Source organism: Channa argus, chromosome 16 (genome assembly GCF_033026475.1).
Source record: "Channa argus isolate prfri chromosome 16, Channa argus male v1.0, whole genome shotgun sequence".
Classification (NCBI taxonomy): domain Eukaryota; kingdom Metazoa; phylum Chordata; class Actinopteri; order Anabantiformes; family Channidae; genus Channa; species Channa argus.
The window spans coordinates 6,516,490-6,542,543 of NC_090212.1; the positions used below are offsets into that span (position 1 = coordinate 6,516,490).

General features: G+C 40.6%; 1 protein-coding gene across 4 annotated transcripts; it reads left to right on the plus strand.

The window, feature by feature from the left end:
* The first annotated feature begins 255 nt into the window (after positions 1 to 255).
* Positions 256 to 25,658, plus strand: fndc5a (fibronectin type III domain containing 5a). 4 transcript variants are annotated; one of them, XM_067480415.1, is made up of 7 exons: positions 257 to 500; positions 1,084 to 1,590; positions 14,370 to 14,485; positions 16,002 to 16,200; positions 21,750 to 21,839; positions 22,013 to 22,146; positions 22,598 to 25,658. In XM_067480415.1, the coding sequence occupies exons 2-7, from the start codon at positions 1,437 to 1,439 to the stop codon at positions 22,655 to 22,657; spliced, it is 753 nt and encodes a 250-aa protein (XP_067336516.1). In that variant the 5' UTR covers positions 257 to 500; positions 1,084 to 1,436; the 3' UTR covers positions 22,658 to 25,658. The 4 variants fall into 4 exon arrangements, 3 of the variants coding, with proteins under 3 accessions (XP_067336518.1, XP_067336516.1, XP_067336517.1); XM_067480417.1 differs by lacking the exon at positions 1,084 to 1,590 and having other exon boundaries at positions 256 to 500; positions 14,370 to 14,508; XM_067480416.1 differs by lacking the exon at positions 1,084 to 1,590.
* The last annotated feature ends 396 nt before the right edge of the window (positions 25,659 to 26,054 follow it).

Below are 26,054 nucleotides of genomic sequence, written 5' to 3' on the forward strand. Positions count from 1 at the left end.
CCAGTTATACACAATGAAGTGTTACTTTAAATAAACTGTGTTCTACTTTTCCTTTTAATGCGTTTTGCTGGTAACATTTGTGTATTTTACTTCAAGTTTTTAATTTAGGACTGTTATTTGTAAAGTAAAGTGATGCCAGTAGTAGGGCATGCCAATACTTCCTCCACCAATGGGGACACATTAAGTGGTGTTTGGTACAGCATATCTTCCCTCTTATTGCTCTCTCTGACTTACACTCACGCTGATGGAGGGAGAGAGCAGTAGCCTAGAGGAGAGGGAAAACAGCATAATAACCCCCCCACACACACCACCTCCACCACCAATATTGTTTCTCTGAAGCATGTCAGAGGTAGGATGCTATGAGTGGAGGTGCACGGCGGTGTGAAGAACACACTTCTTGGGGGACACAGCTAGGGGGACAGCGCCGGTGTCTTGACTCGCACACACACACCCATCCTGGAAAGCTTCAAGTCCACAGCGCGCTGCAGGGAAACCATCAGGTACTGTATGCAGACTTTCTCCACTTCTCTAGCCGCTTCATCATGCGCTCCCGGTGATTCTGAAACAATGTGAGCAGGGGGGGGAGGCAAGAGGCACGTGCTTGTTTTTGAAGCGGAAAAGGCAAGTTCAAAGCAGAGCCACGGAGACTTTATCTTTCCACAGGCGACTGTTTGCGTGGGCCGGTGTATGCATATTTAATCGATGAGTGGGCAGCAGTAATTCAGAGTACCGCTTCACCAAGTGGGCAAGTGAAGCCGGAGGATGAGAGAGAGAAAAGAGAGGGTTTCTGGTGACAAGTTTGCACTTGATCAGCTGTGCTCGCCCCTCACCGTTGTGCTTCTGGAGGCCCTTAATGACTACAGCTGGTGTTGTTTGAAGGCGTAATGTGGGATGGAGAGGACTGAATAAATTAGGCAAAGAAAGCTACATGGGAAAAAGTAGGACGTACCTATCAAACAATAGGGAATTATGTGAGATTCTGTCGATATGCCAGTTTTTTAGGACTTGCAATGGTTTATATTTGAATAATTATTCAGCCGGCCTCTCTTGACTGTTTTGCATCCTCCCTTTCTCCCTATCAAGCCTCCTGGAGTTAGTGTGGCAGGTAGGGACAGTCCAGACGCTCATATACAAAGGCAGCACGTTTCACTGTCTGCAGCAGCCGAGTGGTGCTGAGCACCACCTCCAGCATCACCAGCAGCAGCAGATCGGGGAGGGTTTTGGAGCACAGTTGGAGAACCGACGACGCATATCAACAGCGCCAGACTCGAGAGCAGTCGACGGGCTGATGATGCTCATTGTCTGGTCTCTGGTTGCCTGTGGCTCGGGGACATGAGCGAAGGTGTCGCCTCCGCGCTGTCCGAGGTTCTGAAAAGCTGCTGACAGACCACCGTTGTCCCTTTTCCAGTCGAGACGATACGCATGAACTGACGTGAATGCCGAGCAGCTCAGCACAGCACAGCAGTCCGGCGGTTAACACAGCACCCCCGGCCAGAGTAAATGGGACCGCACGTCGTCCGAGCGTTAGAAAAATGGAGAGATTTTTCCTGCTCGTCCTTAGCTGTCTCGGTGTCTCTCGAGCCACAGCGGGTAAGTTTATGTGCAATTAGGGGGATGTTTCCATGAATTTTAGCGCAGCAGCTCGCAGCCGTTTTCCAGCCCTTACAGAACGCTATTTTATTGTCTGGGCTAATTAAAAGAGCCATGGGGGCATTGCAGAGGCATGTGGGGGGAAAACTGCTGTTTTAGATGGAGCTGGATTGGGCAGGCTTTAGGATTAACGGTATTGTTGTGAGACGTTGTCTACATTGTGTTGTGTTGTAGAAAGGCTGACCGTGTTTTCAGGCTGGTAGACGCATTCTGTGTAGTCATCTTCTGAAACAAATATCAAGGGTTACAATTCATGGTTTAAACAAAGTCTGCACAGAAGCACAATCACTTGTCATGTGGATTGACTGAGATTATTGGGGGCACATTAATGTGTAAAGTGTGGTATTGTCTGTCTCTTAAAGTAAGCATTTTTGTGTGTGTGTGTGTGTGTGTGTGTGTGTGTAATGTGAGCCAAACTGACCTTTGAATCTCATTTCAGGCAGCTACTATCTGCACTAACTGCACACACGGACAGGTAAAACGTCAAACTTAATCAGTCACCTCCAAGTGGTGACCGTTGACCTGAGCTGTATATTAACACAATCCATCAAAGTGAAAATATGTATGTAGTATTACTGAACAAATGTGCTTTCTGTGGATGGTTACTGCACATTTTTATCCAGAGAGTCCAAACTGTGATAATTATGATCTTCCAGAGGCTACTGGAAACACGTGATTGGATTGTTGGGGAGCGACAATGGTCCTCTTTCATAGATCCATGGAAACGCAGTATGTGTGTGTGTGTGCTGGTGTACATGTGCTGTATGTGAGCAGCTATAAAACAGAGGCCAAAATACCCACAAACAAACACACAAATACACTTCTACCACTCACTGTGTCAATGGAGTCCCATACATCACTCCTGACACTCTCCTGCCATAAATATTCACCTCTGGCTCCCTCTATCCCCACCCACTCCTCAACCTTTCCCCTGCACATTTAGCCTAAACAGTTTACTAGCACATACAATTTACTTACACACTATCTTGAGTTTGTGGGCTTTGGCCTCTTTTACAAAAGTAAACACAAAAAGTCTCTTACATTTTGTTTGCATGAGCTCCATCTAACAAGAATATAGATTGATTGTTTATTGTTATTTCTTTTATGTTTTTAGGTGTATGTACATTTTCATGCTGATAATCTTAACTCTTTAACAGTTTCCTCTATTTCAAATTTATAAGCTGCATGGATGGCTCACACACCTTAACACACTCTGATGTAACAAAGTATTTTCTACTTTTTTTTATGAAACGCTCATAACTGTTTAATAAACTTTGTTGCATGGTTAATAACATCTTTTATAATCATATAATAATACACTATGAAAGATCTTACCAGAGTGGTAAAAGGCATTTATTGACTGTTGCCAGTACAAAATATTATATTAATCCATCTATGTCATTATCATTTTGTATCAAGCATTTAGGATGTTATAATAAATGGTCTGCACTTATACACAGCTTTAATATCTTATCTGTACCTAAAGTGCTTTACAGTTGCTTCTCATTTACCCATTCACACACACACATGCACTGATGGCAGCAACAGCCATGGAAGACACTGGAGTGAGTTAAAGGAAACAACTTCAGGCTCAATATCTTGCTAAAGGACAATAAGACATATTGACAGGTTAGTAAAAGGCATTTATTAACTCTTTATATGTATGCCCTTTCAAAAGCTCTGCAGTAAACCTTCAACCCCAGGAGATGTGAATGACATCTCCACCTCCCAAGTCACGGCCGCTTCATAACATCAGTTATGGATGCTTCATTTTAGTTGTAGACAGAAATCTACTCGTACAATCTACACACTTCAACTGTTATATAAACCATTAAACGTGTTAATATACAGCTTATGAAACCTAAATAGTGACTTTTAAAGGAACAATAGTTGCATTGATAAAAAGTGTCAGCACATGGAGAACATGCAAACTCCATAAAGTAAAGCTGCAGCCAGAAGGTGGAGTTGAACCAGAACCTTCTAGCTGTGAGGCAGCAGTGCAAAACCTCTGTGCTGCCAAAAAAGTGTCCTTAATAAATTTGATTTAGTTCAGAAGTCAAACTAAAAAATGCACTAGGTCATTATGTGATCAATGGCTGGCAAATCAAACACATCTTAAGGCAACATGTGCTTCATCCCCAACAGAAATTTGCTGTTTTTGCTGGTCTCCAAAGTCTCCAAATTCTCCCCTGGCTGTAGTGAGGTGCAGGTGCACTCCAGGATCCAGTGACATCTCTGTGTGTAACCACACCCATCACTGATGCTGCTATTTTTTATTGAGTTCGGACCATTATAGAAATCTGCACAAGTTTACCTGCATTACTTTTTACCAGTTTATGTCTCCCGGTTTATTTCAAGGCCCAGGCAGACACCTGGACAAGGAAAACCAGGGCAAATCAATTTAAAGGCAGAGAGCTGGACTGGCAGGAGTGCGTGGGTGTGCACCACAGCACCATAAAATTTACACTACAATGACGTCTTTACTGTGTCTGTGTTTATAGTGACTCATAAAGAGTTGGTTTTAACCAGGAGACGAAGGTAATGTTTCTATTTAAAATGTAAATCCAAACTTCATAAATCTTTGCAGGTTAATTTCCACAGCCTCGAACATTTCTGAGTTTTTAGAAGAAAAAGAAACAAAAAAAAAATCAATGAATCAATCCACAAATTGAACGGTGATGCAAGCAGTGGAAAGACTCCAGGCTGTTTTTTTGTTTGAGAGACATTTATAATAATGATTGAGGAAAGCTAAGTCTTTCAAGACCAAGAAGGTTTTTTTAGGCTTTAAACCAACAAATGCAGAAAAACTTTGGCAGCCACCTGCCAGATGATAAATTATCTGTGAGTCCAGTATATTGTGTGTCAAATGCTATGTCATCTGTTATCCATGGAGAGAAGTTAAAGGTCTCAGCTGTGAGAACCAATGTTTATTACAAAAAAAAATTGCTGTTTCTGAGCAGACCAATAACAAGTCAAAGTAAAGAATAAATCAAAACTGAGGTGTTTTACTAAAATAATATGTGGTATTTATCACACACAAGTATCTCAAACACAAATTAAACGTTCTTGTTCATTAAGGACTATATGGTAGAAACATTATACTGCATTATTCATAAACAACAGCTCACAGGGGTCTGATGGTGTTGTTTCCAGACTTTTTTCTCACATACATAACATTCGATGGAACATTGAACATCCACCATCGATGTCAGAGGATACACAGACAGTGTGTAAGGCACTGAAACAATGATGTTGTTAGTTATATTACACACTTTACACACATTTAGAGCACACACAGTGCACACACAGTGCTCTAAATGTTGCCCTGGTTTGATTCAAACGTGTGTCCTTTAGACCTGCTGGGTATCTGGGGCAGCCTCCTGATTAGAGGGCTGAATCATCAGTGGTCGCTCTGAATAGCCTCCTCATAGACATAATGGGAGGTGTGTGTTTGTGTGTTTATATCTGTAAGTTGTGGGGTATGCAGAATTGTGTTTGTGTGTGTGTATGTGTCTGCATGTGTCTTATCTGTTCATTAGTTGCCCTCAACTCAATTATGTGAACACAATTAGGTGTAATTATTAGCTCTTTGTAATCGTGTTGGCTGGAAGTTTTGTGTATGCTGTACTTTTTTCAGCAGCGTATTATTGTCATTGCATTCTGTTCTTACAAATATTTTGCTTCAGATAACATATGATGGCTTTGATACAGGAATAACCTGTAACAATGTAACAATTCTACAAATCCAGTATGATTTGTGTCTTTTACTAGTAACATTTCTTAATTTACAGTGCTACTTCTAGAATATTATTCACTGGGAGATATGAGCATAGACATGTTGCCAAGTTGCCAAGACAACAAAGTTTGGAGGCTGCATCACATAAATCTACTCTTTTTATTTAACCAGCTTAGCAAGTGACAGATGTCATTACTACTTTACCACAGAATCTACTTCATTAAAGGCTTAATTACATTTAATGAGTCAATGCGAGACACCACAAATTCATAAACTTTTTTCATTATTTCGTTGCCTGTATGTACACAGCATTTTTTTAGCCTGCAGGTGTATGTAGATCTCTAAATACAGAATAAATACACAATGTAGAACTAATTTATTAGCTTAGTTTGGCAGAGTCTGTTTATTTTTGGAACACAATACTGGGTCTGGGAGACAAAAAAGAAAAAAGGTGTTTTAGAGGTCCGTCCTCTCTATGGCTTTGTTTTAGTTATTGTGTCAATACTGATAATCTTCTTTAATCTCTCTCTCCCACCTTGTCACATCTTAAGTGTCACTTGACAAGCAGAAGTAAAGGAACATTTCCACAATGTTCTTTTAAGTCCTCCGCATACTAGTGCTGCTCTTTCCTCTGGCACTCTGACACCCCCTTCTCTTTCAAAAAGCTTCTTTTGAGTTCCTCTTTGAGAGTTCGCCAGTGCCTTTGCGAGATAGATGAATAGAGCGACGGCCTTGTAGTTAATAGTGAGTGCTCACATGTTCTAAAGTTTCCACAGCAGTAAAATTAAGACACACAGATGCAGGGCGCTGAAAATCCTTTAAGTTCATTTCCAATTGCTTAGAAGCTGTTGTTTTAAATTCAAATTTGTCCAGTCATGTCAGGTTGGCTCATTACTTGGTGAAAACGGAAAGAAACAGGCATTAGAGGACAGATTGGCGCAATCATCTGGACACCAGGCCTGTGGGAAGAAGTGATGACAATGCCAAAAAACTGACATGGCAGCGGCAGCTCTGTAACGCAGTCTGTCATCTGTCCAATGTCATGTCTGAATGTGTGCAGGTGGAAAAGGGTCTGAGCCACCATTTGTAAAGAATCATTTGAACACATGTAAAGAAATTATTGATGTTGTTATTATGTCTTATGTATCAGAGCTAGTGTGGAACGAGTTCTAAACATAGGAGCTAGAACAAATTTAAATATTTATACGTCCAAACACATATCAGGCTCATTTACATAGAGAATTCCATAAAGTATCCAGAATCCTTCTTAAGGAGGGTTACTTTTACTGGACTAAAGAGGCAACAAAACTGCAAGTAGCAGGTCTGTTACGATGCAGTCAACCTGATCAAATGATTTATTGACAACCTTTTGGCATGTTCTACAACACTGTGTTCTACACCAGTTCTATTGTTTCCATAAATTATTTGGCGGTTAAACACAAATGTACTTGTAAAGAGATCCTGCTTTAACTAATTAAATCAAAAGTTTTCAGGGAAAATAGGTTTTTGCTCAGAATGTACACTAAAGTATCAGAACCATGTACTCAAGGTTGGCACTAACCCTCTGGAGTCCGAAGCATTTCTTATGCTGGGGTCCCAGAAAAAAGTGCACTACAATGTTATCATCTAATGCAGTTGGGGGTTGCAAAAACTGGCCAACTATTACCACATGGTGGCCTTAGTGAGCCAGGGGCCGCTACTTAGTTCACTTACGTCTTTTTCTGGCTGAAATGATTCCCATGAATTTGTCTGTGTACTGACAGGAGTTATTTGGTATCCACGGCCATGGTTGGCTGTAAATGCATGCACAAGAAGAAACTGATTAATTGGATTCTATGCATAGAAATTAGCATTTGTATAATTTGAACACAAAAGTGTGTGTGTACCAAGATTCCTTCTTGGTAGCCTAACACAGCAGAAAAATACTCATTTGAATTTGGCATGGGGCAGCCAAATCCGGTAGGAGGGGGCATGTGGTGGCCCAGATGGTGTGTTTTATTTTGGAACAGTCAGCAGCACAGGTGGGCTCCCTTGGAGATTACCTACCTTCACTAACTTCACCGAGACACAGACTCACACATCTTTGCTTGTTTGTCTCCTCTAACAAAAGTTTTGCAAACTAATTTTTTCAAGGTGTATGTCGATCACTTTCCCATCATCAGCCTTTTTGTCAGGAACTGGACAGGGGACCTTCAGAGCCCAGTAGTCAGTCATGTGGCATTTGTTGGGCAGACAAATGAATGCATGAAAAAACAAAAAAAAACAAAGACAAATCCACAGAGAGACAGAGAAAGTGCTGTTGGCAATAGAAGAGAGTGAAACATGGGAGACGCACAGAAAGAGTATTATTCACAACCCCCCCCTCCACCTGTGACACCAATCCTCCTCGGCAGCTACTGTGGGCGTGACTTTTCCAGCTGTGCCAAGTCCTCAGTACGACTGTAAGAACTCCACAGAGAGATGCTATAGTGTGAACTAAAAGACAGAGAAAAGAGGACATTGCCTTATCATGTGCTAACATCATATTTATAACCTTATTTTAAGCCAAAAGCTCTTTAGAGTTATCAGCCCCATCCCACAATACTGCTGTTTTCCTCCCTGAGTGGCAGGGGAGGGGGCTTGGTCACACTTGATTTGAGTTTAGCAGTGGGGTTGTCAAATAATCAGCCTCACAGCACTCCTTTGCCTTTTTGAATTAACTGGCTTGCATTCTCTTTGCACACAACACTGTATTGATTTTCAAACCATGGCTTTTGACATTTAATTAGAAGGGTGTGTGTGTGTGTGTGTCTGTGTTATAAAAGAGAGGGAGAAAGATGGTGTTTTGTGGCGCCCTCCCCAGCTTAGTATTCTTTTGGCCAGCGGGGTTTGGAAAATTCATTTCCTATGGGTAAATAACTCATTTTTCTACAAAGAGACGAAAAGACCCTTAGGTGTTATTATCTGATGGTGCTGGTGCTCTGTTCAGAAGAGGCATAGATCGCAGAGAACACTAACACATGCAGAAAACATACACTTAGAGTGCACACGCGCCCGCGCACACACATTTCTTCAATTCATTAAACATTACCTTTAAGCAGCCGATACACCAGCTTAAAAACAGTTTGTCATTCAAAGGCCTACATTGTACAGTAGCCGATCTAATCAATAGCAGACCAGTGCGTAATTGAGTCATATCTATATTACAGCTTCTCCTTTTCACCCACCATCTCCCCTCTGTGCCCAGGTTCTCATTGAAGTGTCAGTTACAGGCAAAGCGCTTTACACACCAGGCGATGGAGGCCCTGCAAAAACCCTTCTTGCTGCACAGAAATACAGTGAGGACTGAAGAGACAGAAAGATATGAAAAGAAAGAGAGACAAAACAGACAGGCAGTGTATATGTGTATGAGGTAGAGGTTTAGCACCAAGTGTCCATTGGCGAGAAAGAAATAGGGGTTCAAACAAAAGTGAACAAAGGGAGAAATACCGGAAAAGTATGAGCTAGATTTCCTCTGACAAGAAGGTGGTGAATAGAGATCTAAAAGCTCTAGCACTTCTGACTTCTTCACCAGATGCTTTCCCGTCTAAATGAGTCACATTAGCACTTAGCATTTGCCTCCTCTCCAGAGTGTCACACTGTGACCCTAACTTCTGTCTATGCATGTGTGTGTGTGTGTGTGTGTGTGTGTGTGTGTCTTTGTGAGTATCCAGAAGGACAAGACGATGTGCAACGCTCTCCTCTGCAAGGATAAACTCCAGATCAGCACCAAATCCCGATGGCTCCATCATGGCACATTAACTGTAAATGAGTGGGAGTTAGCTGCACGTATGGTAACCCCCGAGAGCAGAGCAGCTCACACAGCTCCGAGACTCAATAACATGTTAGCAGGGGAAAGGAGAAGCAGCAATTGTTTTTCCCACAGTGCTGCCGTTAGCTTTGGCTCGAGACGTCGCAGCGTTAATCAACATGTGCTAATTTATAGCCACTAATTCCCCCATGGGCTCACAATTTCTCGCCATTATTGCTAGGACACAGGTTTTATTTCTTCCTACCTCTAAAGTGCTCCTTCAAATGCATGCTGCTCATATATTCTCTCCCACCTGCTGGTTATTACGCCTTCCATACAAATTGACTGTTTACTTACTATTAGCTGGTAAATGAGCACAAATGGTTAAGCAGCAGTACAGTGATCTTGCAAATCAGTGATTCTAAGAAAATAAAGGACCAAAGAACCAAGGATGGTGCTACATATCTGAGATATCATTGGAACATGATGTAGCTGGGCAGTTTTAATGTTAGTTCACAGGCTTACAGTCGAACTCATTAGCATCCTGGGGAGCAGAAACAGCCCAGAGGCCTGACTCTGAGAAATACATTTATACAGATTGCAGAGCCGTAATAAGGTGGTACAAATCAGTAATATCTCCCCCACAGGGGACGATGGAAGCTGAACACCTCCCTGCTAGCTTTCATGATGTCTCAGTGGCTGTCGGTCCAGGTGACAGTCACACAAAAACTAAATCAGTGACTTAGAAAAGCACAGGTAAATGACAGTAGGAATGTCTTTGTTCTAGTCAAGTGTCCCAGTAAGACATGGGAGCCAGTATGCACAAGAGCAGGACCCAGAAAGGGAAGCAGCTAAACTGAATCTAGCCATTACTAATTTTATTATTTACACCTGCATTGTCAGATTGTCTAAAGAAGAATATCCATTAAATAATGATAGTCCTTGTGGATCAGGTGTGTGTGTGTCTGTGCGCATGCTGTGAAACAGCAACGGTAGCTTCTTCTCCTTCACTGCACACAGTTTCACACACTCTCTCTCTCCCAATGACTTCTCTAATAAACAGGGATATTAAGGAGCTGTCAGCCTTTAAACTGCTCAGCATGGGATAGGCAACTAGCTGTCACTCGGATTATCAGTGGGCATACAAAGACACACACATACACAGACACATACACCAGGGACATCCATCATAGCTGAAAGTCACCCCCATCTCTCAGGGTGAGGCAGAGTGTGTTCCACAGTGATGAGAGAGAGTTTATGAAGACATCTGTCTGCTCTTTTATTAGAGCTGACGCCCATGTAATGTGGGCATATAAGGCTCGTCAGCATCCACTCTCAGTGTCCCTTAGCAGAATGCAGTCATGTAGGGGAGAGGGGAGATGGACAAAGACAAACAGTGAACAATGGGACACGAGGACGCTGAAGGAAATGATTTAACTTTGTTCTGAAGAGAGTTAAGGAGAAATAACAAGGTCATTCTTATACTCCACACCTTAACACCTTGCAATCTGCATAATAGTTTTTTTTTCATCTGTGTGTTTTTAAATCTTGGTGTCTTAGGTCAAGGTCTGTTTTCCATAAGAGACTTACAAAAAAATGATTCACCCTCACACTCCAACAGGCACTTTACCTTATACAAAAAAGAATCGGCAAAATAAGTTAGACATCAAAGGCAATCATTGGTTTACAGTAAGATCATCTGCAGGAGAACAATTTCTAATTTCAAAGGGCTTTGCAGCAGCCTTTTTGTTTTAGGGAGCAAAGAGAAAGAGAGACACTATGATCAGAAACAGAGAGTTTTTTTCAGGCGGACCAGGATCGTGTTAAAATATAGGATTCAAAAGATATGAGATGTGAGGGACAGAGATTCACAAGCAGAGCCTTACAGATCACAGAATTATTGAGAAGACATTAAGGTGCTGGAGTCCTACTTTAATATACTATTGTAGGTGTGTTTCTTCTTAAAGCTGAAAAAGGAGAATGACTGGATACACATTTGCAATTTTGAATCAGGAATCAACCATGACCTTTTTAGCATGTGCAAAGAAAGCAATGGTCTGTATCAGTCACAGGAATTAATATGTTCCCTGAGGGGTTTCTGGAGCTAAATGCTATTTGTCACTGTGTGTTTTGAGAGCAGCATTAGCGCATAGAGAAAGACGGAGAAAATAGGCGGTGGAGGGGAGAGATAATGAGTTGGAGTTGTGATTTCTTCAGTCCCATCAGTCGCCTCTGCCCAAGACGCCTATCCCTCAGGCTTCTCACGAAACCCTAAACAAACAACAGACGGTAAACAAAGGCAAAGCCACTTCAAACATCACAGACTGCCCCAGATGAAGAGATTCAGCAGGTCTCCATCCTGTCAACCACTGTTAGTCAGGCCATTCATCAAAACGTCAGCAGCAGACGGGGCGGAACCATGTAACGCAGAGGCCTGCTTTGGATTGCATTGCTCAGCTGTTTCTGAGTGTACAGTATATCAGTGCTACTGCAGCCCATCAGTGCCCATCATGCTGTAATTACCAGCAGTGTGATTTGTCCCTGTCGAAGGGCAAGTGAGCGTTTACCTATTCAATACCTCATTGACTGCATTTGGTTGGCTGAATTAATTTTAAACAGCAGAGAGGCATCACTGAGACTGACCACTTCTCCTTGTGATTATTCATGCCTCATACTTTATGCCTGATATTATCAATGAATCCCAGAAGGCCACAGTGATTTATTAGAATTGATGCTGCAATATCTCATGGTCCAGTAGGATGCTGGTCTGATTACTGTAACTAAGCAGAATTAAGTAAATGTTGGACAGCAAAAGTATTTAAGTACATGATTTATATTTTACTCAAAAAAATAAAAGTAAAATTACTTGACTTTTTTTTTCTCTCAGTCCTTTTCTGTTGACGAGTGCTGCTTCACAGTTAGGGGACCATTAACTAATTAATGGTAATAGACACAAATGATGGATTGAAGCTTTTTCAACTCTATGATCTGATGCTTGTTTCAGTTTTATTTCTAAAATACTCATGTTAGGTTAAAAGACATAAGCAACGGCAAGTTCAGCTTCAGGAAGACAAAGAGTAAAATTACTGCATACCAGCTTACTTTGAGTACTTTTAATATTTTAAATATGCCGTTTGGTGGTTTATTATGAACTGTGTAAAGTGACGTGATTGTAACACAACTTTGATTTAAAACTTAGTGAAGTAGAGATATTTGCTCTCAGATGTACTGGAGTATAAGTCAAAGTAGCCATAATTAAATATACCTAAGTATTGATGCATGAACATTTTACTTAAGTTCAGTAACAAAGTAACAAACCACTTTCCACTGTGTGGTGTTAGTGGTGAGAGAAACTCGTTTGAAATGCCAAAAAGTAAATACCTATTTTTGCAGTTCAAAATACAATTCACAAAATCATTAATTATTTCTATTTTAAAAGGATGAATAAAAAGAGAACTTGATGCCTTTTCTCTCTTCAACTGATTTTACAAACAATTGTGATTATTTTCTGCCCTTATTTAAAAGTAAAATCTGAATCACAAAAAAAGTACAGTATGTCAACACTTTCAAACAGCAACAGTTCACAGTGTTCATAAAACTTAATTAGCCCCGTGCATCAAATGGATCTAAATGAAAATAAGAGCAATCTTCAGTTTTCATAACAGATTCAGGTGTGATTCGATTCTAGCTCTATGGGGCATACTTTCATGTTTTTGTGTCACAATGTATCAAGTCACAGTGTACTGTTGCACTTGAATTGCCTAGTAATCGTGCTACAAAAATGACAACCAACAGTGCGGATATTTAGTCTGTCAGGGTTGACACAGTTTACACATCAAATGATTTTTATAAATGAAACAGTCAAAATAAACACTGAAAGAAAAATCCATGTCACGCTAATTTAATCCAAAATGAGGTGTTCTCCTTTGCTGCAGGCACTTTGATCGTCTGAGCTGCACACACAAACGAGTGTGTGTGTGTCTGTGTGTGTTTCCGTGCTTGTGCAGCTTAGACGATGCGCAGGCTGAAGCAACATGTTCTTTGGTAACAGTAATTAGATTCTTATTCAGCAGCAGTTGAGGCCACCAAAGTACATATGGACATGGACGCACACCATCTCACACTTAATTATTTAATTAAACCAAATCATTGCTTTCAAATCTTGTAGCCTGTGACCCTAATTAAACTGGAGGTGTATTTGGAACATGAAACATAACATCTAACTCAAAGCACACACACACACACACACACTTGTTGTGAGTTTAATCATATAAGTTAGTTGGCTGTTATTAAATTTGCATATACATTTTTTTCCATGTCACTGTGCAATTAAAATTGGTTAGTCCAGGTAAGAATCAGAAATAGAACAAAATGAGGATGTACCGCAGTCAGTGTTAGACTATTCGTTGTTTCTCACCATGAACCAGCTTCACAAGCTTCAATCGAAGTGATACAGAGCTCTGAGTAACTGGGTAGCTTTTGAAATTCCCAGGAGGCAAAAACCTGTTTTACATGACGATAAAACTAAAATGTGAAAGACTGGTAGATGTAAAAAGTTTGACTCAAATTTGCTTTGGACCAAACTGTTTGCAGCTTAAAGCTTGTAGTTTTACAGAACTGTACCCCCTAAGATATTCAGATCTGTATTTTTCCATTGTATTAGCTAGAACTTATCAAAATGGTTTTTGTCATGGACAGGACAGTAGAATGTTAATTATACTTGTTACATTATAAATGTTATTCATTAATCCTTTGAGCTCCATGGCAACACATCGAATAGTTGTTGAGATATTTTCGGTTTTAGTTCAGTATGTAAACCTAAAAAGCAGAATCCGGGCTAAAATTAGTTTTAGTTTTAAATATTCAGATGCAAAGTTTTAACTTTGAAAATGCAATTTTAATTTTTAGTTGTAATTTAATGAATATGATACTGGTTTTGCCTTAGAGACTGGACTGATTTGAATGCACTTCATATGTGCTGCTGAGACTGAGCATACCACCATAACACTCTGAGGATCTGTTTTGTGTTTCTGGCATTACTTCCATACATAATGGCTTTGGCTGAGCCATTTATTCACACCACTGAACTTGGCTTCCTGCCATACTGGTGGCCATTTCTGCAGCCGATGGAAATGTAACAGAGATTAACTTCTCATTTGCCTTATACCACAGAAGATAAAACACGCTTTTGTTTCTCTCTCTGTCTGTTTGCAGATAGCTTGTCGCCTCCTGTCAATGTGACCATCCGAGCACTGAAAGCAAACTCTGCTGTGGTGACATGGGACATCCCAGAGGGAGACTCTGTCATTGGCTTCGCTATCACACAGCAGGTGAAAAACACATATGAACCACGGTAAAAATACTGAATATATTGTATATTGTATATACAATATATGCAAATACCACAGGGCAGATACATGTACTTATACAATGATAAGTCGCTCAGACACATGCACTAATTAAATAAAGTTGTGATTCATCACTGGTTGTTTCTGCCATGTCCGCTTTGCTTTATTGTGTCACTCCATTGCTCTGAGTCAGTATGCATTATGGGTATTATCACAGCACGCTGGATCCTGTTGGACTGCCTGTCTGCTCTCTGACAACAGCAGACAATGACAGCTTTCTGAAAAGGGAAGGTGATAGTATGTGTTGCCATCACACACGCAAACATACAAACTCACATCCACACTTTGATCGCATTAGTTTGCCTGAAATGAGCGGCCATCTTGTGATTTTTATGGATTCAAACACACGCACACATTCACGTTCCCAGGAGCTGGGAATGATATGATTGAGCAGGACAGCTGAGGGGTTGGTTTGGGTCACCTGCTTACAGGGATAGCGAGGTGTGTGTGTGCAGGGGAAACTGAAACACTGAAGTCTAATATTGACAACGTAATTTTATTTCCATTCAATGCAAGTAAAAGCAGAAATATACATCTGACTACACAGTAATTATTATTTATACATTTTATTTTTTTCTTCCACTTCACTTAGTTGCATCACTTACACATTATTTGTTTGTTTAGTAAAACCCATAGATGACACTTTTTATGAAATGCGCTATTACACTATTTCTCACCAAGAGTCAGATGGGAATGGTACCAGTCTTCCCATTTTAAATCTCAGCAAAAAAGCAATGAGGAGGAGAAATTCCCTATGCTGAATGCTGAAATACTGCTTTAACAGTAAGGTGTTTGTAGAACAACATGACTGACACATGAGAATTACTGTCAGAGTACTTATTATTGATTTGGTAATTCTTCAACCTGGACCTCTCTCCAGTCCAAAAGGTAATTTAAAAAAAAATATTTGACTACACTATACATATATTTTCTAGTGTCTCAGGTGCAATGGATTGCACGTTTGTGTTGTGGATTTATTTTGAAATGGCTAAAATTGCCAACAATTAACAATGACGACGATGTTTGCAAATGTATTAAAACTGAAAAACTGAATTCTCATTTGGAAAACTATTCATTACACCATAGCAGTGTCTTTGGCAGCAAAGAGTTACCAGTCTTCTCAGCTATCCCAGATCCTGTTAAATGACTTTCTATAGAGTGAATTTAACTATAGTTTCCAGCGGACAGTAAACACCTGATCCAGGTAATGAGTAGTGGAATAAGAAGGAATAGTTGGAAAACAGGCAGGGCAGTGCCTCTCGAGGGACCAGGGTTATGCGTAGCCCTGCCCAACATCTTGGGTGCTGCCTCTCATTTCATGTGGGCCACTGAGCTCTAGAAAGTCAATGTGCACTAATGTTAAAGAGTCTTTAGCTAAAGAGAAAAAAACTGACTGTAAATAATGTTCATCAATCTCCCCTGTGCCTTGCTCCAACAGAAGAAAGATGTGCGCATGCTGCGATTTATCCAGGAAGTCAACACCACTACACGCTCCTGTGCATTATGGGACTTGGAGGAAGAGACAGACTACATTGTGCATGTCCAGTCCATCAGCATGTCTGGAACAAGCCCGCTGAGCGAACCCCAGCGCTTTCGAACGCCAAAGGAGGCCGAGACTCAGGCTTCTAAAAGTAAAGGTAGAGTATGAGAAAGGCAAAACACACCCTCGTTTATTCATCCAACAAAATCACACCCAGAATTGCACATTTCCTCAGTGTTTCTGTTCCTTTCAAGATAGCAAGCGCAGTGGGATCTTGGTGTTTTGACAATATGCTGACTGATTTTTGTCTAAAGACCTATAAAATTTAATAAACATACAAAGCGTGAAATGGAATTTCTCAACAGAGTGCTCCTAAAGTCTGCTCCCACTGACCACAACTCAGGAATAAATCAGCCAGAGGGAGAAGTATTGACGTGCATCTGTGGGCCTCACCCAGTGTGCACCCAGCACGACCGCAGTGTAAACCAAAATGAGGGGAGAAATTTCTCAGACGCAGAGAAGAGTTAGTTTGAGCTGTGAGGGGTGACAAATTGATGTGCTTTTGGCTGCAGACATGCTCCATCTATTCTACCTCCCTTTTACACTCATGTAAACTGCAGCAACACTCCCATACTTCCCAGGGCCTGAACCAGGAGTTCTATTATAGAGGGTAAGCCAGCTGGAAAAGAAATGCAGACTATAGACACAGTGCGTAGCACTGAACATACTCTTTTCGCCACTGAGTACTAATTAGCACAGAGTTTGTGTGTGTGAGGAAGAATGTGAAAAAAAAAATCAATAACTGCCCTGGCTTCAGATAAACAAGTGATTGTTTTCTTTGGCATCTTCTTATTGTGTTTGTGCAGATGATTGTTTCTTCTTAAGGTTTCTGATATTTTCTTTTCTGCCGTTTTCAAAAGCCACGATGAGAGAACAATGGATATATCTAATGCACAAATCACAGACATAAACTGAAGTGCCTCTTTGACATCTTTGCACACGGAAACATATAACTATAGTTTTACTGAGACGAGTAATTCAGTGCTTTTGGAGAAGTCTTGTGGTAAGATAAATTAGCCAGCGTTCAGCTGTAGCTTCACCAAACAGACATGAGTGATATCAATCTTCATATATAACTCAAGCAAGTAAGCTTGTTTTCCAAAACCTAAAACTGTTCCTGTAAAATGCACAGGTCATCCCTGTGTCACAGAGGGTGAACATCCAATTTTTTTAATTTAAGTGGCCTCTGTGAATGTTTTTTTATGTGGGAGGTTGTTAGAAGAAGCTGCACTCTGCCACACTCATAAATGTAAGATTTCCACATATTAGCAGGCTCTGCACACACACGCACACACACACACACACGCACACACACACACACACACACACACACACACACGAGTAGAAGACCCTATTCACTATACAACAAAACAGAAATTCCCCATTCCACCACACATTTCTCAACATGCAAACATTTGAAAGAGCAAATTTCCACAGACAGCAGGTCTGCCATTTATCATCCTTCACTCATATTCTCAACAACATCACAGTTTAACACCAGACATCCTTCTCTGTCTCATTTTCACTGCTTGCTCAAGGATGTCTGTTTAATTAGTTTAGCTTCGTTGTCAAAATGAAACCTTTTTATGACAAATGAGCAGATGTTCTCCAAGTCACCATTTTATCATTTAGTGGAATGGTTGTGTGTTTGGAATTTAAGAATTTAAGATGTCAGATGGCAGCGTCAATATCAATGTTAGTAAATTTTCCATAAGACTGAGACGGTTTATTCCAGTTTCAGTTAATGTAATTATTCCGCGTTTCTTACCATTTCCTCTTTCAAAATGAGTTCAGGCTGTAGGAGAACAAAGGAAGTAAGGGAGGGAGAGGGAGAGAATGATAAAAAAAAAAAAAAACACACAGCAGAATGTGTGCACAATACAGGAGAAAATGTTGGTGAAGTAGGGAAAGTGAGGAGGGGCAAACACAATGACTGACAGGGAGCGAGAAAAGGGTGGAAGGAAACTAAGAAATTAAACTTTACTGTCAAAAAGCACACAAAGTACAGTATGTGTGTTTTTCATACAGTTGTACACTCTCTCTAGGCAAATGATTCGAATCAGATGAACAAACAGGGAAAATAAAAAGTGCTGCAAACAGGGCTCATTGGTCTCCAAAATGAGTTAAAGGGAGAGCTTTCTCTCTCTGGCCCCACAGGATAGAAATTCTCAAAAACTAGGATGGAGTTTTTCTGTTCTTTTGTCACGTAGGAGTTTTATACGTATGTCAAACACAGCTGCAGAGACACACTGTCTCCACAGATGGCATCCCTCGGCTCTAATATCTCCCAAAGGACAAACACTCAGTGGCCACCGAAACAGAAGCAGCCACTTGAAATACAAAGAATGAATACTACGGTACATGAATTTAATACTTTAAAACATAACAGCAGTACCTATATATAACAGCTCAACAGCTTGGTAATACTCTGAATCACTTTTTTCTTGAGTGTATAATGTCTATGTTCTTATTTTAGCAGAAATACTGGGAAAAAAACACTGAAGTTATGTCCAAAGTATTTATTAGGTTTTAGGAATGTGAAGTGTAAAGATCAGATTTATACTACTTTCATTCAGTGTGTGTCAGTGTGTGTGTGTGTGTGTGTGTGTGTGTGTGTGTGTGTGTGTTTGTGTGTGTGTGTGTGTGTGTGTGTGTGTGTGTGTGTTAAAAGAACATTCAAAAGAGCTGTTAAAGTAATGACAAATGGAAAAATATCTAAATATAGTTTTTAATGGAGTATATGACATTTCAGTGATTGAGCTTTGGACTAACTTTCGCAGCTTTAAAGAGCATTTTTTACCTAACTGATGTAAAGTACATTGCTAAGTTTCTATAGTTTGATGCAGTGACATGGTGTAGTTTTACATTATTATATTACAGAACATGACCCAATACATACAAGTAATCACCTCCACATGTCAGACCTTTGGTTTTGCACTTGCACTTACAAAGAATGGTAATAAACGTGCATTGATATTACCATCATAAACCTATAAGTGCAAAAGAAGGCAGAGCAGAACTGGTATGTTTTACAGTCTGAAGTACTCCAGTAGGATAAGTTAAGGGAAGTTCAAGGTGTTATTTTATAAAACCCAAAGCCTCGTGCAGATAATGGTCAGTGAGTAACAGAGGTGTTAACAGCTGACCATGTAGCCCCAGTGAAGAATGCAGGCAACAGTTTCAGGCACCCTGGGCTACTCTGTGATTAATACTGGGCAACAGAGGCCAATCGATCAGCACCACTGCTTGTTGCTAAAAGCTACTGAAGCATGGGGTTCCTGCCAACCCTGGGCCCTCCAAATGTCACCCGCTGCATCTAATAAAAGGATAGGGATCCTCTCCATGCTACAGTGAACTTTAGACCAAGCCTCTGACTTCCATTCAGCAGTGCAAAAAAAGTTACAATGGGCTGTTGTGTTGTTTGGTAGAAGCCTGCAGGCATCCGCAGGCAGACTTCTGTATCTGCGAATAAGAAAGTCTCCCTTTGATACTTCTCCCGATGGTCATTCGACTTCAAATATGATGGAGTTTTATTGAGGCTGGTGCGAATTGATCCTGACTGCTGTGATTAACTTCTTTTATCGTTTCATCCCTCCATTGTGGTCTGGTTAGAATGATTCCCAGTTGTCTAAATGAGGTCATAACTATTCTCTTCATGTTCTGCCTCTCTGTGATCTTTTGACTCCATCAAGTGCTCACAGAATGTGGTCTGTCAATGATCATGCAAAATACATTTGCATGACTACTTTTATGATATCAGCCTTTTGAAACTTGTTTCTTGTAAAAGTCTGCCTTCCTATTGCAACTGAGGTTTTTAGTATCTGTACTACTATACAGAATTGAGGAATGGATTATGAACCTCCACTCCACCCTTTCGTTATGGTCATGTTTAATCTGTTTGTGGTATTTCTACATCTGTTTTTGAGAGCTTTTAGACATTCTGTGCTCAAATTTGGTAATTCTGCGTTTTTTTGGATAGTTTTAGGTCATTGTTCATTATTAGTATCATTCTGCATCTTAGCTGAGCCCTTTCAAACAAGAAAACCAAGAACATCAGAGGACCAGACCCCTGTGTCTGTGCCCAAAAGGCCTGTTTAATAATCCATCCCAGACTCCGACAGGAGAAGACTAGCTGACAATTGCCATTGTTCCTGATGGATGTGGAGGACATATTATATGGAAGTATTGAATTCCTAGAATATTTAGGGAATAAGGAAGCTATAAAATAATGATACACTCTGTGAGATTCAAGAGCTAAAAAGACACTGTGCAGGGATGTTCAAGATCTCAGGGGTAAGAACACAGAATTTGAATTGCAGCTGTCTAAAATGTCAGTTTACACCACAAAATGAATAAAATGACAGAGCAGTGCAATTCAGTCACATATACTGTTGCTCTTCAGCAATATTCATATGAACCATATACCTCCAATTATCTGCAAAGAAAGAAACAGCTTAGGGTGCTGACTGCGGCTGTAAACACATAATGCACCATCAGATTAAAAACAATGCGCTGTTTACAGAAATACCGGGGCTGATAAAAAGCCGGTCCAGTGAAAGATTTACTATATTCATCTAAATAAAAATGACTACAAAAGTGCCGAATGGTTAAGGTGCATGCTACATAGCCACAGCCTGCCCACATCGAGGACCACTGCAGCATGTTACACCCCATCTCTCACTCATTTCTTGTAATCTCTCAACTCTATCCAATAAGGTAGAAATGCCAGCACAATCATAACATGATGAGATAAAACACAGAAAATAATGCAGAGCCCCCCCTCCTAAGGTGTAAGGTCCGCTCAGCTCAGCTCATTTATTCTTGTTTAAAGGGAAAAATGGACTCAGTCATTTGTGGCTATTAATTTTTTTAAGGATCCATTTGGGACAAGGAAATGTTAAAAAGAAAAGCTGAATATCAAAAGTTGTTTACTGTTTGATATCTAAATGAAAAAAACATCTGTATCAAGTTTATCAGAAAACCGTCGCCTACTCTTATCACAAAACCCTGATCTGACGACAATCCTTTGAGAAGATTGCTGATGGGATATCAAGCTCAAGATTTGTGCGATTATTCTGCAACATTGAGGTTTTATTGCAAGAGACGTGCACTGCTTAAACACACCGATGCTGACTCATTTGTCTCCAACCTGAGTGTGTTTGAAGTGTCAGTCATTAGACTCTGTGAGAACACTGTGATCTTATAGAAAAACATTTTTTACTGAACTGCTGAGTAATTTACTGCTCCAAATCAATTAGTTCCTCGTTGTTTTTCAAATGCGGACTTGCCTTAAGACTGAGAAACACCACTACGTTCATGGCAGTGTATAATAATAAGGGAGCTTTATGGTCTTAAAGGATAGTTATGAAAGGGCAACTGACAGTGAGACAAGGAGCAACACTGTCATGTCGACAAAACCAGGAGATGAATTACTTGAATATTATTACACATTGACTTTGATTCTTTACAGTTAGGCAGTGTGACAAGACGCTAATGGCTAAATGTGTCAGGAGCAAAGTTCATGTCTTCTTCAATCATTAAGTGTTAAACAATCATTGTTTCTTTACCGGGTTTCTGTTGTGACAAGTTGTCCAGTTTTGTCCACTGCAAAGGACTGATAAAGATGTTGTCTCTTGACTCCCACAGACGAAGTGACAATGGAGGAAGTGGGCCAGACAACCCAGCTAAGGGCGGGGGAGCTCATCATCATTGTGGTGGTACTTATCATGTGGGCAGGTGAGGACAAACTTGCTCATACACCTGGACCAGACAGGCTTCGCATGTACTGTTTCTGTTCTAATCTAATTACCCAGAATTGGGTAATCTTACTGTGGTTTACAAATTCAGCTGCTTCCCTTTGGTGTATAGTGGATAACCAAAGCTGCTTCTTCTTCTTCTCCTTCTCCCAGGTGTGATCGCCCTCTTCTGTCGCCAGTATGACATAATCAAAGACAACGAGCCCAACAACAACAAGGACAAAGCCAAAAACTCCTCTGAGTGCAGCACTCCTGAACACCCAACGGGTGGGCTGTTGCGCAGTAAGGTATAACCCACTCCCCTCCTCCTCCTCTCCCTGGGTGCCTCCCCCTCAGCAGCGCTGGGCAGGTGAATGGTCCCGGCCACTTCTAGCCTTTTTCCACTGACACTTCATGCACACTCATAGTGTCATCAGAACCTCAGCCTCAGGCTAAAGCTGAATGCTGCTACTGTGGTGCCACTGTGAGCATGACCGCAACATTCAGCATAAGATAGCAAACACACTTAAATCATGGCTTCCATTAATTTCTCTTTTGATCAACTCACAGACCCCCATACCATATTCATCTATACAGATAACAACAGTCAAAAAACTATTCTTTACGTCTTTGACTCTTTTACTACAAACATCAATAAAACATCAGAGTACAGAGGCATCCTCATGCTGATTTGTATGATTCCTGTGAGTCCTCCAGCCTTCTCATACCTGTCGTCTTCCTCTCTCCTCCCTCCCACAGTTCCCCAAGAACAGCAACAACAACAATAGGATGCCATCTGTCAACATCATTGAGGTGTGACTGCCAGGACGTCTTCTCTTTATACAAAAGACTGTGTTCTCACAAACAAGTGGGCCCCTTTTAAGCCCATCTGCTTGTCGGGATGAGGCTGGGACTCTGGGCCCTTTGGTGGTGCCTACTCTCCTTTGGCACTAAAATGAAGCTGCAAGACTCGGGCAGTGAGGCACAGCCCAGCCGGTGCTGGTCTGAGAGCAGAGTCGGCAACGGCGAGACCGTGGCGAGAGTTTGCTGACTGTACCATGGGGCAGCAGATATTAATCCCAATGGCTCCGGTGGTGGCGAGACAGCAGAGAAACCCACCCCAGGGATCAAAGCTGATAAACAGAGCCAGAGACCTTTTCATTCTCTCTCCCTCTGTCACCACTTTCTTCTCGCCATTTTTCAGTGTGTTATTTACACCTAAAATCCAAAACAGTTGCCATTTATGGGTGACAATGAGATCCATTTGCTGCGTCACATCTAATCTCTTGTTCTCCATCCTATTTTCATCATAATATGCTTTCTTAATCGAAAGTAAATACTGCAGAGGGTTTAGTTTTGAGACTGTAGTTGTACATCTTAGATTTTTAATAAGGTGCCCTCAAAACAGTCTTGTTGTTCTGGTATCCCCTTTGTTATTTAGCTCCCTCCCTCATGCAGAAACTCTTTTCCATCCTGTGGGAGATGTTTTCATTCTGACCCCCTCAGGGAATCCAGACTCCACCTGGCCAATTTAGCAGCCATTTCTTTCATATTCTGTGGTGATGCCGGAGCAGCTTTAAAGGGTTCACTCGGCTCACCACCAGAGCTGAACCAGCTAATTTTGTCAGAAGAACATTCTCAAAAGCTTCTGTGTTCTGAACAATTAGAGTGGAGTCATGTGGTCACATGTGATTACTTCTTTCATGCTTTTATTGTACATTCCATGTCTAGATTGAGAGAGTATTTGTTTGTGTCCTTCATTTTGAGGTTGATGAAGTTCAAAGCATTCTGGGAAGGAAAAAAGAGAGGCCATAATAGAGAGCATTCATCTAATTACAGAAATTTTAAAAGGGGCTGGACTCTATGGATGTCTATAGACAAGAGAACTAAAGAGATGCCTAATAGCAGCAATAACAGCCCTCAGTTGAGAGCAGAAGCAAGAGTCAAATTCTGTAGCCTCTTCTTCCAAAACTCAACCTCTCAGCATGCTACGTTCAGGCAGACACACAAACTGCACTTTGGAAAGGAGGTAATCCTCAGCATCATTTGCAGATGATCTCTCCACTGAACTTTCAGAGAAATGTTTTTCCAGCACTGTTGTAAAAACCTTTTTTCTGATGGTGAGTATTGCAGATAAGCTTTTTTATGGGCCCAACCTTGAGACGTCCTTATGGCATCCTGAGAAGATGCCACCAAGAAAGAAGGGCTTTCTCCTCATACATTTGTGTTCAAATCCGTATTGCAGAAGCTCAAAACAATACAGCATCTACTGTCGCCATATAATGCCGTGTTTTGTAACCTATAAGGGAGCTTGTTTTAAGACAGCAAATGGTTAAATTTGAAGGCTGATTTACACTCAGTAGTACTGCCTTAAAAATCTTATGATTTACTGTATCCAATAGAAGGAAGGCGTCTGTATCTGACATTTGTGTCTTATTCTTTGGCTTTCACCTACTATTTAAATGTGTTTGTAAAGTAAAAGGAAACATTATAGATTAATGTAGACCGAGCAGAGGTAAGTCTGAAAATGTGGAAGAAATGGTTGGCACTTAATGTGTAAATACATTTAATTCATTATTGTTTGTAGTATAAGTTTAGGAAGCCTTTCGTGAAATAAGACAAGACAAATGTGGAAAATGTACAGACTCGTAATTATAAGAGGTCTCTGCTACTGGTAGGTTTGTTAATACACCACTGTTATAGTCCTGTTAATGAGTTTTTCCATAGCTCTCCAATCCTGTTATGTATTTCTATTACACTGTCATTGTGCTGTATTTGTACAATAAGAAAAGCCTCTTTTTTGATGGGAAAAAGGTTTGAAATAATCCCCCCAAACAAAATGGTTCATATCCTATCAGCTGCTAGGAATCTGTATTGACAGGCAGTAATAAACACTTGTTCTGCACAGACTCATTCTGCAATATGCTGGATAGTCATTTATTGTAAATGCAGACAAGTACTTGTGTGTGCATAAACATTAACTGGTCACAACTCACATAGCCTCCAAATGTGGTGGAAAAGAGAGGAAAGTATTTAAAAGGAGGAAGGTTATGGTTGGGTGGAGTGGGTAGAACGATGACTACAGCAATGACAGGCTTTTATCACTCCCTACCTCCCTGTCTAACTCCACTTTCTTATTAAGAGTGGAAAACCTCAAGATTGCACCCTCTAAAACACTATTCATGGCAGAGGCAAAAGTGGGTTTAAAGTCACAGAATGGGAAAAGGAAGGAGAGATGTAGAGCCCCTCCTGACTGATAAACGCAGATTTTTATCTGGTGCTAGAACAAACTTGGTGAAGCCTTGAAACAGTGTTCTGCTGCATTACCCAGAGTGATCAGGACTTCGCCCTAAACTTCTCCAGCTGAAGGTTGAATCTATTTTCCCCAGGAACACTGCACCCATGGCAGCATCTCCAATCGATAGATTTCCAGCCACACAGTAACAAAACAAAACCAAACAAAAAGATCTCAGAATATGATTTTTATTTTTTAAACTAGGGCTATGTCTGAACAGCCCCCTCTGTGGGCATTGACTTTTGCCCCCCCATCAGTTGAGTGAACTTCAACTGAGTACAACTTCAACTAACTAAGATTTCTTTAAAATTGAGATTCGAGTTCATCGTCTACTACAAATGATGGTAAACTATGGTTCCACTGTAAATAATGTATTCTGCTAACAGATTTAAATTTAAGGCTGTTTGTAGTAAGTTGTTTAACAGTACTGTTAGGGAAGTCTGGTCAACTTAGCTGAAGCACAAACTTTGCAAACAAGAATTTGATTACTAAAGGACACAGCAAAGCTTTTTTTTTTTTTTTTTTTTTTAAATGGTACGATGTAATAACCAGCTACTGAGAGACACTATATAGCATAGAATGGCATAAAATGGCATGAGAGTCTAACAAAACAGCTGTGGAGAGGCATTTGATTTTACAGACAAGGGAAGATGACCACATAATCACAAAACATCTCTTTGCAGTTCTCAGTCAGGCACACATGGACTATTACTACTGCTAAAAATCCACTAATTTGATTCAAGTTGTTTGTAGGCGTAATGACTTCCAGCCACTATTGATTCTTCTGCTTTGAGTATACAGCCTTTGACCTTAAATTAAAAAAAATAAAATAAATCTTTTAAGCACAGTCAAATAATGGTGATGACCAAAAGAAATCAACAGTCTACTTGAACCCTGTGGTATCAAACAGCACCTAAAAGC